The 15,317-nt window shown below is 44.9% G+C and overlaps 2 protein-coding genes across 2 annotated transcripts in view; both read right to left on the bottom strand.

Moving 5' to 3' along the window:
• Positions 1 to 2,329: 2,329 nt before the first annotated feature.
• The window catches only part of sipa1 (signal-induced proliferation-associated 1), a gene marked incomplete at its 5' end in the record, with an annotated part of 89,161 nt that continues 76,173 nt past the window's right edge, over positions 2,330 to 15,317 (bottom strand). Inside the window, 5 exons of the mRNA XM_083761897.1 lie at positions 2,330 to 2,911; positions 2,943 to 3,223; positions 8,648 to 8,726; positions 9,783 to 9,840; positions 10,433 to 10,531. Of these exons, the coding sequence (XP_083618023.1) occupies positions 3,080 to 3,223; positions 8,648 to 8,726; positions 9,783 to 9,840; positions 10,433 to 10,531 (380 nt within the window). The 3' untranslated portion in view covers positions 2,330 to 2,911; positions 2,943 to 3,079. The remainder of the gene's footprint in view (positions 2,912 to 2,942; positions 3,224 to 8,647; positions 8,727 to 9,782; positions 9,841 to 10,432; positions 10,532 to 15,317) is intronic.
• LOC310871330 (E3 ubiquitin-protein ligase TRIM39-like) lies at positions 5,530 to 6,834 on the bottom strand (the record flags this gene model as incomplete). The annotated part of the gene is made up of 1 exon (XM_083782816.1): positions 5,530 to 6,834. One exon carries the CDS (start codon positions 6,832 to 6,834, stop codon positions 5,530 to 5,532), a length of 1,305 nt encoding a protein of 434 aa, XP_083638942.1.

The following is a 15,317-nucleotide window of genomic DNA, read 5'->3' as shown; positions in this document are numbered from 1 at the left end:
AAATAATTGGAAAAGCATCAGACAGAACACAGAAGACGTGCAGTCTGCTGCAGGGTGCATTTGGTTCCACGTGTTACCGTTAAGGAAAAATAGCAGATCTACAAGCTCACAGCGTTGAGAGATTGTAGATCAGCTATTTTCGCGGCGCAAACCCCAGAACTCTTTAGCTATAGTGGAGGTGCAGGTGTGTGACGACATGGACTTACAAACACAACTGATCAACGCAAAATACTGTGTTCCAGTTCAGGAGGAAAAAAGCTATTCTCCTGAACGCTGCCTTCCTTCTAATGGCATGGAGAGGAGAGGAGAGGAGGGGAGGGGAGGGGAGGGGAGGGGAGAGGAGAGGAGAGGAGAGGAGAGGAGAGGAGAGGAGAGGAGAGGAGAGGAGAGGAGAGGAGAGGAAGGGCATTTAGCATCTCTTTCACCATGTCATAGTAAACGCTGCATTCGTGGTCTGTAGAGGGCAGTTGTTTTACAGACGGGTAAAAGGCCCCCTTTGATGCCCCAACTCTCTCCTGTAGAGGGCGCTACGACAGAGATATCTACCCTTCACATACAATACAGGAAATAATAACAATAATAATAATACTAAGAATATACAACTCTTGGTAATGTCACCAACATGCTATACAATGTCTCTCAATCTTAAATTGCCACTTTATTTTTTTATTTTTTTTGTGTTCCTTTATTTTCTCCTTTGTTTCGATGCAACTTGCTATTTTATTTATAATAATATATTATATTAATATATTATTTATAGCCCGACCGGTCAAGTATTCAAAGCGAGGTTAAAATGCGTGCTAGCGCGCGTGTTAGCGCACACGCGTGCTAGCAGGCTCTCTAAAGCGGTAATAGCGGCGCCAACGCGGCAGCAACCGGAGCTGCCCATTGGTCAGACTATACAGCACCGGAGCTGCTCATTGGTCAGTCTATGCATGAAGGGAGGGGGGGGGGGGGCGTCAACTGCCCGCTCTTGAAAAGAGTCCGCGCCATCAACCAATCTTCATTTGTGTCGGGTAACGCTCAGTCGCTAGAGCTCTCGCCTTTGGACCACGAGGGGTGGGTTCGATCCCGGGGGCCGCCCACACAGCGTACAGTATGAGTAGCACGGCTTGGTAAGGCAAGTCATGCCGGAAGCAACCCATCTCCCAGGGGGACAGACTCCATCTCCCAGGAAGATAGACTCCATCTCCCAGGAGTCTATAGGGCATTGTAACAGGGACAGACTCCATCTCCCAGGGGTCTATGGGGCATAGAAACAGGGACAGACGATGCCAACAACAAACCACTCCCGAACTACTTCATATAATTGGTCCTTATCGGTTCATGATAAAATGTCACCATTTTTTTCTCGTGTCTCATAGGAGGGCTGTGGGCAGTTCAGAAACCAGTCTGTGTCTCATAGGAGGGCTGTGGGCAGTTCAGAAACCAGTCTGTGTCTCATAGGAGGGCTGTGGGCAGTTCAGAAACCAGTCTGTGTCTCATAGGAGGGCTGTGGGCAGTTCAGAAACCAGTCTGTGTCTCATAGGAGGGCTGTGGGCAGTTCAGAAACCAGTCTGTGTCTCATAGGAGGGCTGTGGGCAGTTCAGAAACCAGTCTGTGTCTCATAGGAGGGCTGTGGGCGGTTCAGAAACCAGTCTGTGTCTCATAGGAGGGCTGTGGGCGGTTCAGAAACCAGTCTGTGTCTCATAGGAGGGCTGTGGGCGGTTCAAAAACCAGTCTGTGTCTCATAGGAGGGCTGTGGGCGGTTCAGAAACCAGTCCATCAGTGACATCATCGTTAGGCAGACTTTTTAACAAGATAAAAAAAGAACGATGGCTTCCATTATCACACTGCAACTTTCCATTGCAGGCAGTTTCTATTGGCTTGGATTCCCAGTGATGTCACTGGTGGACTGGTTTCTGAACTGCCCACAGCCCTCCTATGAGATAGACTGGTTTCTGAACTGTCCACATCCCTCCTATAAGACACAAACTGGTTTCTGAACTGCCCACAGGCCTCCTATGAGACACAGACTGGTTTCTGAACTGCCCACAGCCCTCCTATGAGACACAGACTGGTTTTTTAACTGCCCACAGCTCTTCTATGAGACACAGACTGGTTTCTGAACCGCCCACAGCCCTCCTATGAGACACAGACTGGTTTCTGAACCGCCCACAGCCCTCCTATGAGACACAGACTGTTTCTGAACTGCCCACAGCTCTCCTATGAGACACAGATTGGTTTCTGAACTGCCCACAGCCCTCCTATGAGACACAGACTGGTTTCTGAACTGCCCACAGCCCTCCTATGAGACACAGACTGGTTTCTGAACTGCCCACAGCCCTCCTATGAGACACAGACGGAGTAGGAAGAATTGTGATATTTTATCCTGAACATTAGTGAGGACCAATTATACGCGGATAGGTTGAAAAGTGGTGAAGTGGTCCTTTAACAATAACAACAACATATGGACGTGTGCACGTGATTGGAAGGTTGCTGATGGCGTGCACGAGGATTATAATTATTATTTTTTACTTTATTCCATCATAGAATGAGGGAATCTTTGAGGGAATCTTTTGCGAGGTCGTTCACAGCGCGTACGCTTGCTTGTTTGTGTAAACACTCACACACATGTGAGCATGGCGTTTACACGCACACACACACACACACATGTGAGAATGGCATTTCGCGTGCTTGATGCGTGCAGGAAGCTAGCAGAGATTGTTGACGTTAGCCCTGAAGCTAGCAGAGATTGTTGACGTTAGCCCTGAAGCTAGCAGAGATTGTTGACGTTAGCCCTGAAGCTAGCAGGGCTTGTTGACGTTAGCCCTGAAGCTAGCAGGGCTTGTTGACATTAGCCCTGAAGCTAGCAGGGCTTGTTTACGTTAGAGCTGAGGCTAACAGTTAGCAGGGCTTGTTGACGTTAGCACTGAAGCTAGCAGGGCTTGTTGATGTTAGACAGTAGCTCTGTGACCTTGATGAGGCGTTAGCATTGAGGCTAACAGTTAGTTAGCAGGGCTTGATGAGGCATTAGCATTGAGGCTAACAGTTAGTTAGCAGGGCTTGATGAGGCGTTAGCATTGAGGCTAACAGTTAGTTAGCAGGGCTTGTTGACGTTACAGAGCAGCTCCGTGACCTTGATGAGGCGCGCCACAGTACTCTGGCTCTCCTCCTGGAGGCGCTGGTTGTTCTGACGCAGAGACTGAACCTCCGCCTGCAGCACCGCCTTGTCCTCCTTCTCCTGGAACACATCAACAACAACACTGCTGCTCGTTAATTAACGTTAATTAATCATTACTAACACATCAACAACAACAACACTGCTGCTCCTTAATTAACGTTAATTAATCATTACTAACACATCAACAACAACACTGCTGCTCCTTAATTACACATTACTTAACGTTAATTAATCATCACTTAACACATTTAGACCTGAGGCCGATTCTAGTCGTTTTGGGATTAATTGGCATCGGTTCGATTAATAAATCAGACTGATTGATGAATCGGTCCGATTAATCTTTACAGTCTTTGGTCTTTACAGATAAACAAGCCCAAAGTAACAGCTTTACAACAGATCTACAAGCTCACAATATTAAATATAAAGGTATTTAAGTTAAATCTGACTGGCCTACCTGCAGTGCAGTGCAGACACCCTGTTACATGTATTGTTTCAGAATGGACAAAATTGTAATTGTTCAGTTCAATACAGAATGAGATCATGTGGACATCGCTAATATCGGTTATCGGCCATAATCGATATCGGCCAAAACGTCTCATCGGCTCACCCTACCTAACATTAATCAATCATTATTTAACATGAATATATTATCGCTTAACATGAATTATGCATGACTTAACATGAATTAATGTATACATTACACACTAAATAGGTGCAATGCAACACGTTGTGAGACTATTGACCGCAACAAAGATTATGGAATTACGGAACGCCACTGGAGGTCAGGCTTTCCCTCATTACGGAACACCACTGGAGGTCAGGCTTTCCCTCATTATGGAACTCCACTGGAGGTCAGGCTTTCCCTCATTATGGAACACCACTGGAGGTCAGGCTTTCCCTCATTATGGAACACCACTGGAGGTCAGGCTTTCCCTCATAACGGAACCACTGGAGGTCAGGCTTTCCCTCATTATGGAACTCCACTGGAGGTCAGGCTTTCCCTCATTATGGAACTCCACTGGAGGTCAGGCTTTCCCTCATTACGGAACACCACTGGAGGTCAGGCTTTCCCTCATTATGGAACCACTGGAGGTCAGGCTTTCCCTCATTATGGAACTCCACTGGAGGTCAGGCTTTCCCTCATTATGGAACACCACTGGAGGTCAGGCTTTCCCTCATTATGGAACTCCACTGGAGGTCAGGCTTTCCCTCATTATGGAACTCCACTGGAGGTCAGGCTTTCCCTCATTATGGAACACCACTGGAGGTCAGGCTTTCCCTCATTATGGAACTCCACTGGAGGTCAGGCTTTCCCTCATTATGGAACTCCACTGGAGGTCAGGCTTTCCCTCATTATGGAACTCCACTGGAGGTCAGGCTTTCCCTCATTATGGAACTCCACTGGAGGTCAGGCTTTCCCTCATTATGGAACACCACTGGAGGTCAGGCTTTCCCTCATTATGGAACTCCACTGGAGGTCAGGCTTTCCCTCATTATGGAACACCACTGGAGGTCAGGCTTTCCCTCATTATGGAACTCCACTGGAGGTCAGGCTTTCCCTCATTACGGAACTCCACTGGAGGTCAGGCTTTCCCTCATTATGGAACTCCACTGGAGGTCAGGCTTTCCCTCATTATGGAACTCCACTGGAGGTCAGGCTTTCCCTCATTATGGAACTCCACTGGAGGTCAGGCTTTCCCTCATTATGGAACTCCACTGGAGGTCAGGCTTTCCCTCATTATGGAACGCCACTGGAGGTCAGGCTTTCCGACTCGGTTCCCTCGTTTTAAATCACTCCTGAAGACCCATTTCTTCATGTTTTTTTTTTATTACATTTTTATCCCACGATTTTGTAACCCAGTTTTCTTTTCACCCAGTGCCAATTATCTAATGTAATCCTGGGCGCTACACTTCCTCTGCCAACCTAGGGGGGGGGGGCAGCGGACTGACCTCATGCCTCCTTCTATGCATGAGGAGTCCAAGCTGCTTCTTTTCACCTGACAGAGGGGAATTTCCCCGGCCGGACGTAGCGCCTAGGGGACACGGGGAGAACATGTGAGGGTACCTACCCTAGGGGACACGGGGAGAACATGTGAGGGTACCTACCCTAGGGGACACGGGGAGAACATGTGAGGGTACCTACCCTAGAGGACACGGGGAGAACATGCAAACTCCACACAGAAAGGCCCTATCGCCAACCCCCGCCTCGGGTATGGGCACTGATGACGCGGAGGAGGGAACACGCCGCCAGTGCCCACAGCGTCCCCAGCGGGAATCAAACCCAGGACCTTCTAGCTGTGAGGCGACAGCACTACCAACTGTGCCACCGTGTCCAATATCCTGCTTAATTTAAACTCCATGCTGATCTATATCATGGAGACAGAAGAGATGATCAGAGGAGCAGAGTTTCTACCACCATCATTATCCCATGGACTGAAGAATGGAAAGAGTTTCTCAGTGAAGGAGCAGCCAGTGAAAGAGTAGAGGAGAACTCTGGCCTCAACGTCATAAAAGGAGACCAGACTCTCCTCATAGTCCACAAACACTCCCACTGTCTGGAGCTCCTCTCTTACAGGGAGGTCGACAGCAGGGCCAGCAGCAGCCCAGTACTGATTTACATTCCACCCTATAGTGTAGTAACCATCGTTGGGACTCAGTATGATGTCTCCATTCCTGTCAATGGACTCTCTGGCCACTCCTAAAGCCCACCCAGTCTTCCCTCCAACCTGAACCTCATAGTAAAACCTTCCTGAGGAGAATCCTTGTTTTCCTAAGACATTGGTATATTTAGAGAATCTCTCAGTGTTGTCAGGGAGATTCTTCCTTACGTTTCCACAACTCACTTTTTTTCCATCCTCAGACAGGATGAGGCCAGGATGTGCTGTATCAGGGTCCAGAATTACATCCACCTCATATTGCTGGATCCTCCTCAGCTCAGCATCACACAGCTGCTTCTTCATCTCCTGGCCGAGTGTCTTCTCCAGCTGAGACACAGCAGTCCTCAATGTGTCCTCATGTGAAGACTGATGGACATTGACCTTTGTCCAGTCCTTGGTGGGTCTCCACTCTGTGTTGATGGATTTGGAGTTCTGGAGGAGGTGGAGGTGGTCCTCAGTGTGCGAGATCTGGTTCAGCTCAGAGCTTCTCTTCTCTAACTGAGTGACTTCCTGTTGCAGATCTTCAATGAAGCCTTCAGCCTGTTTCTCTGTTGTTTTCTGCTTCTCTTCAACCACATCAATGAGCTCAGCCTGGCTTCTCTCAACACAGCTGATCAGAGCGGTGAAGACCTGCACACTGACGGCTATCACTGCATCTGCATCTTTCCTGCTGAGCTCTACTGAGTGTTTGACCTCCTGAATCTTCTCTCGTCTCTCCTGGATCATCTGCTGAACTTCATCCTGTGTCTTTGCTTCATATTCTTCTTTCAACTTGTTGCTCCTGAACTGATGAACCATCTCAGAAAACAAAGTATTGACAAAGACTTCTGGTCTTGTGTAGAAGGTTTTGTTACAAAGTGGACACTTGCACACATCACTAGTGTCCCAGTAACGTGTGATACAGGCTTTGCAGTAGTTGTGTCCACACAGAGTGCTGATCGGATCAGTGAACACATCCATACAGATGGGACACAGGAAGTGATCATCAGACAGGAGACTTCTGGCGGACGCCATTTCTACACCGCTGAGTATTCAAAGTGGAAGTTTTAGAAAATCTGAGAATGTATTCAACGACGAGCTCTCGGTGCTAAACTCAAGATATCTGGTTACGTCCAACCAGAGTCCTCTGCACTAGATCTGTTCAAACCAATGTCCTCTGCACTAGACTTCTGGTAGAACTGGTTTCGTCCAATCAGTGTTCTGTTATAACTGGTTTGGTCCAATCAGTGTCCTCTCTTAGAACTGGTTTCGTCCAACCAGAGTCCTCTGTTAGAACTGGTTTCGTCCAACCAGTGACAAGATGGTTTGTCGCTGAGAAGGCAGATGTGACGTCGCCGACGCTTGCAGATGGACGCTGAATGTGACCCGATTGGTCGGTAGACTCCACTGTCTGTCTGTAAAGTTCCTCTGATTGGTCGGTAGACTCCACTGTCTGTCTGTAAAGTTCCTCTGATTGGTCGGTAGACGCCACTGTCTGTTTGTAAAGTTCCTCTGATTGGTCGGTAGACTCCACTGTCTGTCTGTAAAGTTCCTCTGCATGGTCTTATATCTCCCGTCTGGTAGGGTGACTATGTCATCATTCTGATGTCACTATGTCCAGGCATGACCATATATGGTGGTTCCACAGTAGTTACGCCCAAATATGGTGTGCATGACGTCCGATCTTCTTTTGACCCTGGAGTTCCATATCGGGCCGGCCGGCCGCTACAATATTTGGTCATACTTCCACCCAGACTCCATACATGGTAGGTATATTTCTACCGAGCTCCATATATGGAGTTGACTGATTTGTTTGCGCCTGATGCCATGACAACACATTGAGGTTTGTAAGTAGCCTTGCCGAGCCATTAGGCCCACAGGGCAGGAGCCTATCTCCTGTTTCTGTAGCGTGAGGCAGCTTGATGTACAAGTACACCCCCTGGACATGTCGCTAGTATGTCGCTAGTATGTCGCTAGTATGTCGCAGGGACTTACCCCCAATGGGGATGGGGACGGGGGCCCGCACGCGCTGCTCTCTATCCCCCCCTAGTGGTGGAACGCAGGGAAACTGGAAGTACCCTCACTAAAAACGCCGGGCCAACGCTCCACACGTCCCTAACTCTTCTCCCTTCTGGCTCCAAAACTGTGGAATGCACTTCCCATTGCAGTCAGAACTGCAGCATCACTCCCAATCTTCCGCCGTAGCCTGAAAACCCACCTTTTCAGACTCCATCATGGCCCATAGCACTTACCCTACCCCTTAGATAGCATTTCTGTTGACTTAGATAGCATTTGACACAGACTTATAGCATGTTATGTAGACAGCACTATAATTGTATTGTATATAGTCATAGCACGCCATAGTACATATGTATAGCATAGTAGTAAATATGTATAGTTTATATGTATAGTCTCATAATATAGATATTCCACTGTTACTTTCTTAGCTTACGCATGTTTCATGATAAATGCTTTTATGTGATGTATTCCCATGCTTTTGTTCTTGCTTAAATGTAAGTCGCTCTGGATTAAGAGCGTCTGCTAAATGCCTAAATTGTAAATTGTAAATTGGTGCGCTGAATTCATGAATTAATTAATTGGCTGAATCACATGTAGGGCCTTTTGATTTGGTGAAGTGCCTGCAGGGCCTTGAGAGTGGTTGATCCGTCACTAACTAACTAACGCCAATGGTTACAGTGAGCGTGTGCAGGGGGGCGGGGCTACAGCGCTAACGCTAACGATAGCCGATGCTGGCACAGCTTAACTACATTTAGGCTACCAAGCTAGCGGCAACGAAAGAGTTAAACGTTAAAACAGGAAGTGCACCTTCAGACAGTGCGGTCCGTACCTTCTGTAAGTCGTCCTGGAGCCTCTTCAGCATGTCCTCTAGCTGAGAAACCTTGTCCTCCAAGTGGCCTGGAGAGTCACTGCAACACAACACAAACCTTTATACTGCCCCTAGTGGCCTGGAGAGTCACTGCAACACAACACAAACCTTTATACTGCCCCTAGTGGTCTGGAGAGTCACTGCAACACAACACAAACCTTGGCATACTAAACTGACTCGGTCCCAAGCACTACCTATTTCGTCCACGAGGTGGCAGTGAAAGCCTTAAATAATGACTTCAGATTCAAAGTGTTTTCTACCGTAATCTGTCCGTGCACAGGAGACGCACACACCTGGTCACACCGCGCCGTCAACGTGCACTGTGCACGTTGCGCCTGCAGTGTCAAGCCTACCGCCAGCTGGCCCAGGCCGTGGCGTAACGGTCTGGGCACCGGACTGGTGATCCAGTCGCAGTGTGCCGCGGGTTCGACTCCCGAGCCCGACACGGCCTTTACTGCATGTCATCCCCCCATCTCTCTCCCGTTTCCTGTCAGCCTACTGTCTGTCCCTTAAAAAATCAATAAAAGGCGTAAGCCGCAAAAAAAATATCTAAAAAAATCCACACCCACCTGACTTAATTAATCAATAAGCCACACCCACCTGACTTAATTAATCAATAGGCCACACCCACCTGTCTTTATTAATCAATAAGCCACACCCACCTGACTTAATTAATCAATAAGCCACACCCACCTGTCTTAATTAATCAATAAGCCACACCCACCTGACTTAATTAATCAATAAGCCACACCCACCTGTCTTAATTAATCAATAAGCCACACCCACCTGTCTTAATTAATCAATAAGCCACACCCAGCTGTCTTAATTAATCAATAAGACAAACCCACCTGTCTTAATTAATCAATAAGCCACACCCACATGTCTTAATTAATCAATAAGCCACACCCACCTGACTTAATGAAGCATTAAGCCACACCCACCTGACTTAATTAATCAATAAGCCACACCCACCTGTCTTAATTAATCAATAAGCCACACCCACCTGTCTTAATTAATCAATAAGCCACACCCACCTGTCTTAATTAATCAATAAGCCACACCCACCTGTCTTAATTAATCAATAAGCCACACCCACCTGTCTTTGGAGTCTCTTAGCTTGCCGTCCGTCTGGTCAGCCTGGTCGGCTTTGCGGTCTGTGACGCACGCACGCACACACACACACACACACACACACACACACACACACACACACACACACACACACACACACACACACACACACACACACACACACACACACACACACACACACACACACACACACACACACACACACACACACACACACACACACACAGGATGCTTCAGTAACATCATTAAACACTAGGGGGCCTCCAGGATGCTGCAGTAACATCATTAAACACTAGGGGGCCTCCAGGATGCTGCAGTAACATCATTAAACACTAGGGGGCCTCCAGGATGCTGCAGTAACATCATTAAACACTAGGGGGCCTCCAGGATGCTGCAGTAACATCATTAAACACTAGGGGGCCTCCAGGATGCTGCAGTAACATCATTAAACACTAGGGGGCCTCCAGGATGCTGCAGTAACATCATTAAACACTAGGGGGCCTCCAGGATGCTTCAGTAACATCATTAAACACTAGGGGGCCTCCAGGATGCTGCAGTAACATCATTAAACACTAGGGGGCCTCCAGGATGCTTCAGTAACATCATTAAACACTAGGGGGCTGCAGTAACAGTAGTGTCCAGTAGGGGGCGTACCTTCTCGTGACAACGCCTCCAGGATGCTCCGACATGCCGTGGCGAGGTCAGCGATGGACTGCCACTCTTCTTCTGTGGTGTCTGTGGTCTCGGAGAGGACTGGAACAACAACAACACATTACTGACCCCTACTGGAGGACTGGAACAACAACAACACATTACTGACCCCTACTGGAGGACTGGAACAACAACAACACATTACTGACCCCTACTGGAGGACTGGAACAACAACAACACATTACTGACCCCTACTGGAGGACTGGAACAACAACAACACATTACTGACCCCTACTGGAGGACTGGAACAACAACAACACATTACTGACCCCTACTGGAGGACTGGAACAACAACAACACATTACTGACCCCTACTGGAGGACTGGAACAACAACAACACATTACTGACCCCTACTGGAGGACTGGAACAACAACAACACATTACTGACCCCTACTGGAGGACTGGAACAACAACAACACATTACTGACCCCTACTGGAGGACTGGAACAACAACAACAAAACATTACTGACCCCTACTGGAGGACTGGAACAACAACAACACATTACTGACCCCTACTGGAGGACTGGAACAACAACAACACATTACTGACCCCTACTGGAGGACTGGAACAACAACAACACATTACTGACCCCTACTGGAGGACTGGAACAACAACAACAAAACATTACTGACCCCTACTGGAGGACTGGAACAACAACAACACATTACTGACCCCTACTGGAGGACTGGAACAACAACAACACATTACTGACGCCCTACTGGAGGACTGGAGAACTACATGCTTATTACTGACGCCTACTGGAGGACTGGAGAACTACATGCTTATTACTGACGCCTACTGGAGGACTGGAGAACTACATGCTCATTACTGACGCCCTACTGGAGGACTGGAGAACTACATGCTCATTACTGACGCCTACTGGAGGACTGGAGAACTACATGCTCATTACTGACGCCCTACTGGAGGACTGGAGAACTACATGCTCATTACTGACGCCCTACTGGAGGACTGGAGAACTACATGCTCATTACTGACGCCCTACTGGAGGACTGGAGAACTACATGCTCATTACTGACGCCTACTGGAGGACTGGAGAACTACATGCTTATTACTGACGCCCTACTGGAGGACTGGAGAACTACATGCTTATTACTGACGCCCTACTGGAGGACTGGAGAACTACATGCTCATTACTGACGCCAACCAACAGTCATTAAGACATGCAAATCCCTTGACTCCTTCAAAACGCCTCTCAAAGGGAACCCCCCTTTCCCCCCCTCACTGTATATGTTTCTTTTCCCTTTGATGATTTCCAGTTTTCTGGCTATATAGAAGTGTTTATTTGTACGTCTCTAAATGTTTTGATGAATTGAACAAGGTGGACCCGCTTTTCATGGGGTCGTCCACTCACAGTTAACAGTCTTTGTATTGAGTTGTGCTTGAAATGTACTGTAATTCTGCAAACTGTTAATACATATTTCAATCAATCAATCAATCAAAAACAGACAGACAGACAGACAGACAGAGAGGGGGAGAGAGAGAGAGAGAGAGAGAGAGAGGGATAGAGAGAGAGAGAGAGAGAGGGATAGAGAGAGAGAGAGAGAGAGAGAGAGAGAGAGAGAGCAGATGGTGTTAAGTGAGCTAATTTTCTTTCTTTTTAGGGGGGGGATGTAATCACCTCCCCCTCCCCCACCCATCTGTCTCCTCTTCCTCCCAGCATGCAGTGGGGTGAAGGGGGGGGGGGGGGTGATATTAGATCATAGCCATGGAGGGACAGAGAGGAAGGACGGGGGACATATACAGTAATATCTGGACCCATATACAGTAATATCTGGACCCATATACAGTAATATCTGGATCCATATACAGTAATATCTGGACCCATATACAGTAATATCTGGACCCATATACAGTAATATATGGACCCATATACAGTAATATATGGACCCATATACAGTAATATATGGACCCATATACAGTAATATATGGACCCATATACAGTAATATCTGGTCCCATATACAGTAATATCTGGACCCATATACAGTAATATCTGGATCCATATACAGTAATATCTGGTCCCATATACAGTAATATATGGATCCATATACAGTAATATATGGACCCATATACAGTAATATATGGACCCATATACAGTAATATATGGACCCATATACAGTAATATATGGACCCATATACAGTAATATCTGGACCCATATACAGTAATATATGGACCCATATACAGTAATATATGGACCCGTATACAGTAATATATGGACCCATATACAGTAATATATGGACCCATATACAGTAATATATGGACCCATATACAGTAATATATGGACCCATATACAGTAATATCTGGACCCATATACAGTAATATATGGACCCATATACAGTAATATATGGACCCATATACAGTAATATATGGACCCATATACAGTAATATATGGACCCATATACAGTAATATATGGACCCATATACAGTAATATCTGGACCCATATACAGTAATATATGGACCCATATACAGTAATATATGGACCCATATACAGTAATATATGGACCCATATACAGTAATATATGGACCCATATACAGTAATATATGGACCCATATACAGTAATATATGGACCCATATACAGTAATATATGGACCCATATACAGTAATATATGGACCCATATACAGTAATATATGGACCCATATACAGTAATATATGGATCCATATACAGTAATATATGGACCCATATACAGTCAATATCTGGACCCATATACAGTAATATCTGGACCCATATACAGTAATATATGGACCCATATACAGTAATATATGGACCCATATACAGTAATATATGGACCCATATACAGTCATATCTGGACCCATATACAGTAATATATGGACCCATATACAGTAATATATGGACCCATATACAGTAATATATGGACCCATATACAGTAATATATGGACCCATATACAGTAATATATGGACCCATATACAGTAATATATGGACCCATATACAGTCAATATCTGGACCCATATACAGTAATATCTGGACCCATATACAGTAATATATGGACCCATATACAGTAATATATGGACCCATATACAGTAATATATGGACCCATATACAGTAATATATGGACCCATATACAGTAATATATGGATCCATATACAGTAATATCTGGACCCATATACAGTAATATCTGGACCCATATACAGTAATATCTGGACCCATATACAGTAATATATGGACCCATATACAGTAATATATGGACCCATATACAGTAATATATGGACCCATATACAGTAATATATGGACCCATATACAGTAATATATGGACCCATATACAGTAATATATGGACCCATATACAGTAATATATGGATCCATATACAGTAATATATGGACCCATATACAGTAATATATGGACCCATATACAGTAATATATGGACCCATATACAGTAATATATGGATCCATATACAGTAATATATGGACCCATATACAGTAATATATGGATCCATATACAGTAATATATGGACCCATATACAGTAATATATGGACCCATATACAGTCATATCTGGACCCATATACAGTAATATATGGACCCATATACAGTAATATATGGATCCATATACAGTAATATATGGACCCATATACAGTAATATATGGACCCATATACAGTAATATATGGACCCATATACAGTAATATATGGACCCATATACAGTAATATATGGACCCATATACAGTAATATATGGACCCATATACAGTAATATCTGGACCCATATACAGTAATATATGGATCCATATACAGTAATATATGGACCCATATACAGTAATATATGGATCCATATACAGTAATATATGGACCCATATACAGTAATATATGGACCCATATACAGTAATATATGGACCCATATACAGTAATATATGGACCCATATACAGTAATATCTGGACCCATATACAGTAATATATGGATCCATATACAGTAATATCTGGACCCATATACAGTAATATCTGGACCCATATACAGTAATATCTGGACCCATATACAGTAATATATGGACCCATATACAGTAATATATGGACCCATATACAGTAATATATGGACCCATATACAGTAATATCTGGACCCATATACAGTAATATATGGATCCATATACAGTAATATCTGGACCCATATACAGTAATATCTGGACCCATATACAGTAATATATGGACCCATATACAGTAATATCTGGACCCATATACAGTAATATCTGGACCCATATACAGTAATATCTGGACCCATATACAGTAATATATGGATCCATATACAGTAATATCTGGACCCATATACAGTAATATCTGGACCCATATACAGTAATATCTGGACCCATATACAGTAATATATGGATCCATATACAGTAATATATGGACCCATATACAGTAATATATGGATCCATATACAGTAATATATGGACCCATATACAGTAATATATGGACCCATATACAGTAATATATGGACCCATATACAGTAATATATGGATCCATATACAGTAATATATGGACCCATATACAGTAATATATGGATCCATATACAGTAATATATGGACCCATATACAGTAATATATGGACCCATATACAGTCATATATGGACCCATATACAGTAATATATGGACCCATATACAGTAATATATGGATCCATATACAGTAATATATGGACCCATATACAGTAATATATGGATCCATATACAGTAATATATGGACCCATATACAGTAATATATGGACCCATATACAGTAATATATGGACCCATATACAGTAATATATGGACCCATATACAGTAATATATGGACCCATATACAGTAATATATGGACCCATATACAGT

Source organism: Protomyctophum parallelum, assembly GCF_964188405.1.
Source record: "Protomyctophum parallelum genome assembly, chromosome: 1".
Classification (NCBI taxonomy): domain Eukaryota; kingdom Metazoa; phylum Chordata; class Actinopteri; order Myctophiformes; family Myctophidae; genus Protomyctophum; species Protomyctophum parallelum.
Note: the sequence above shows the minus strand (reverse complement) of the source record. Positions and strands in the feature narration are given on the sequence as shown.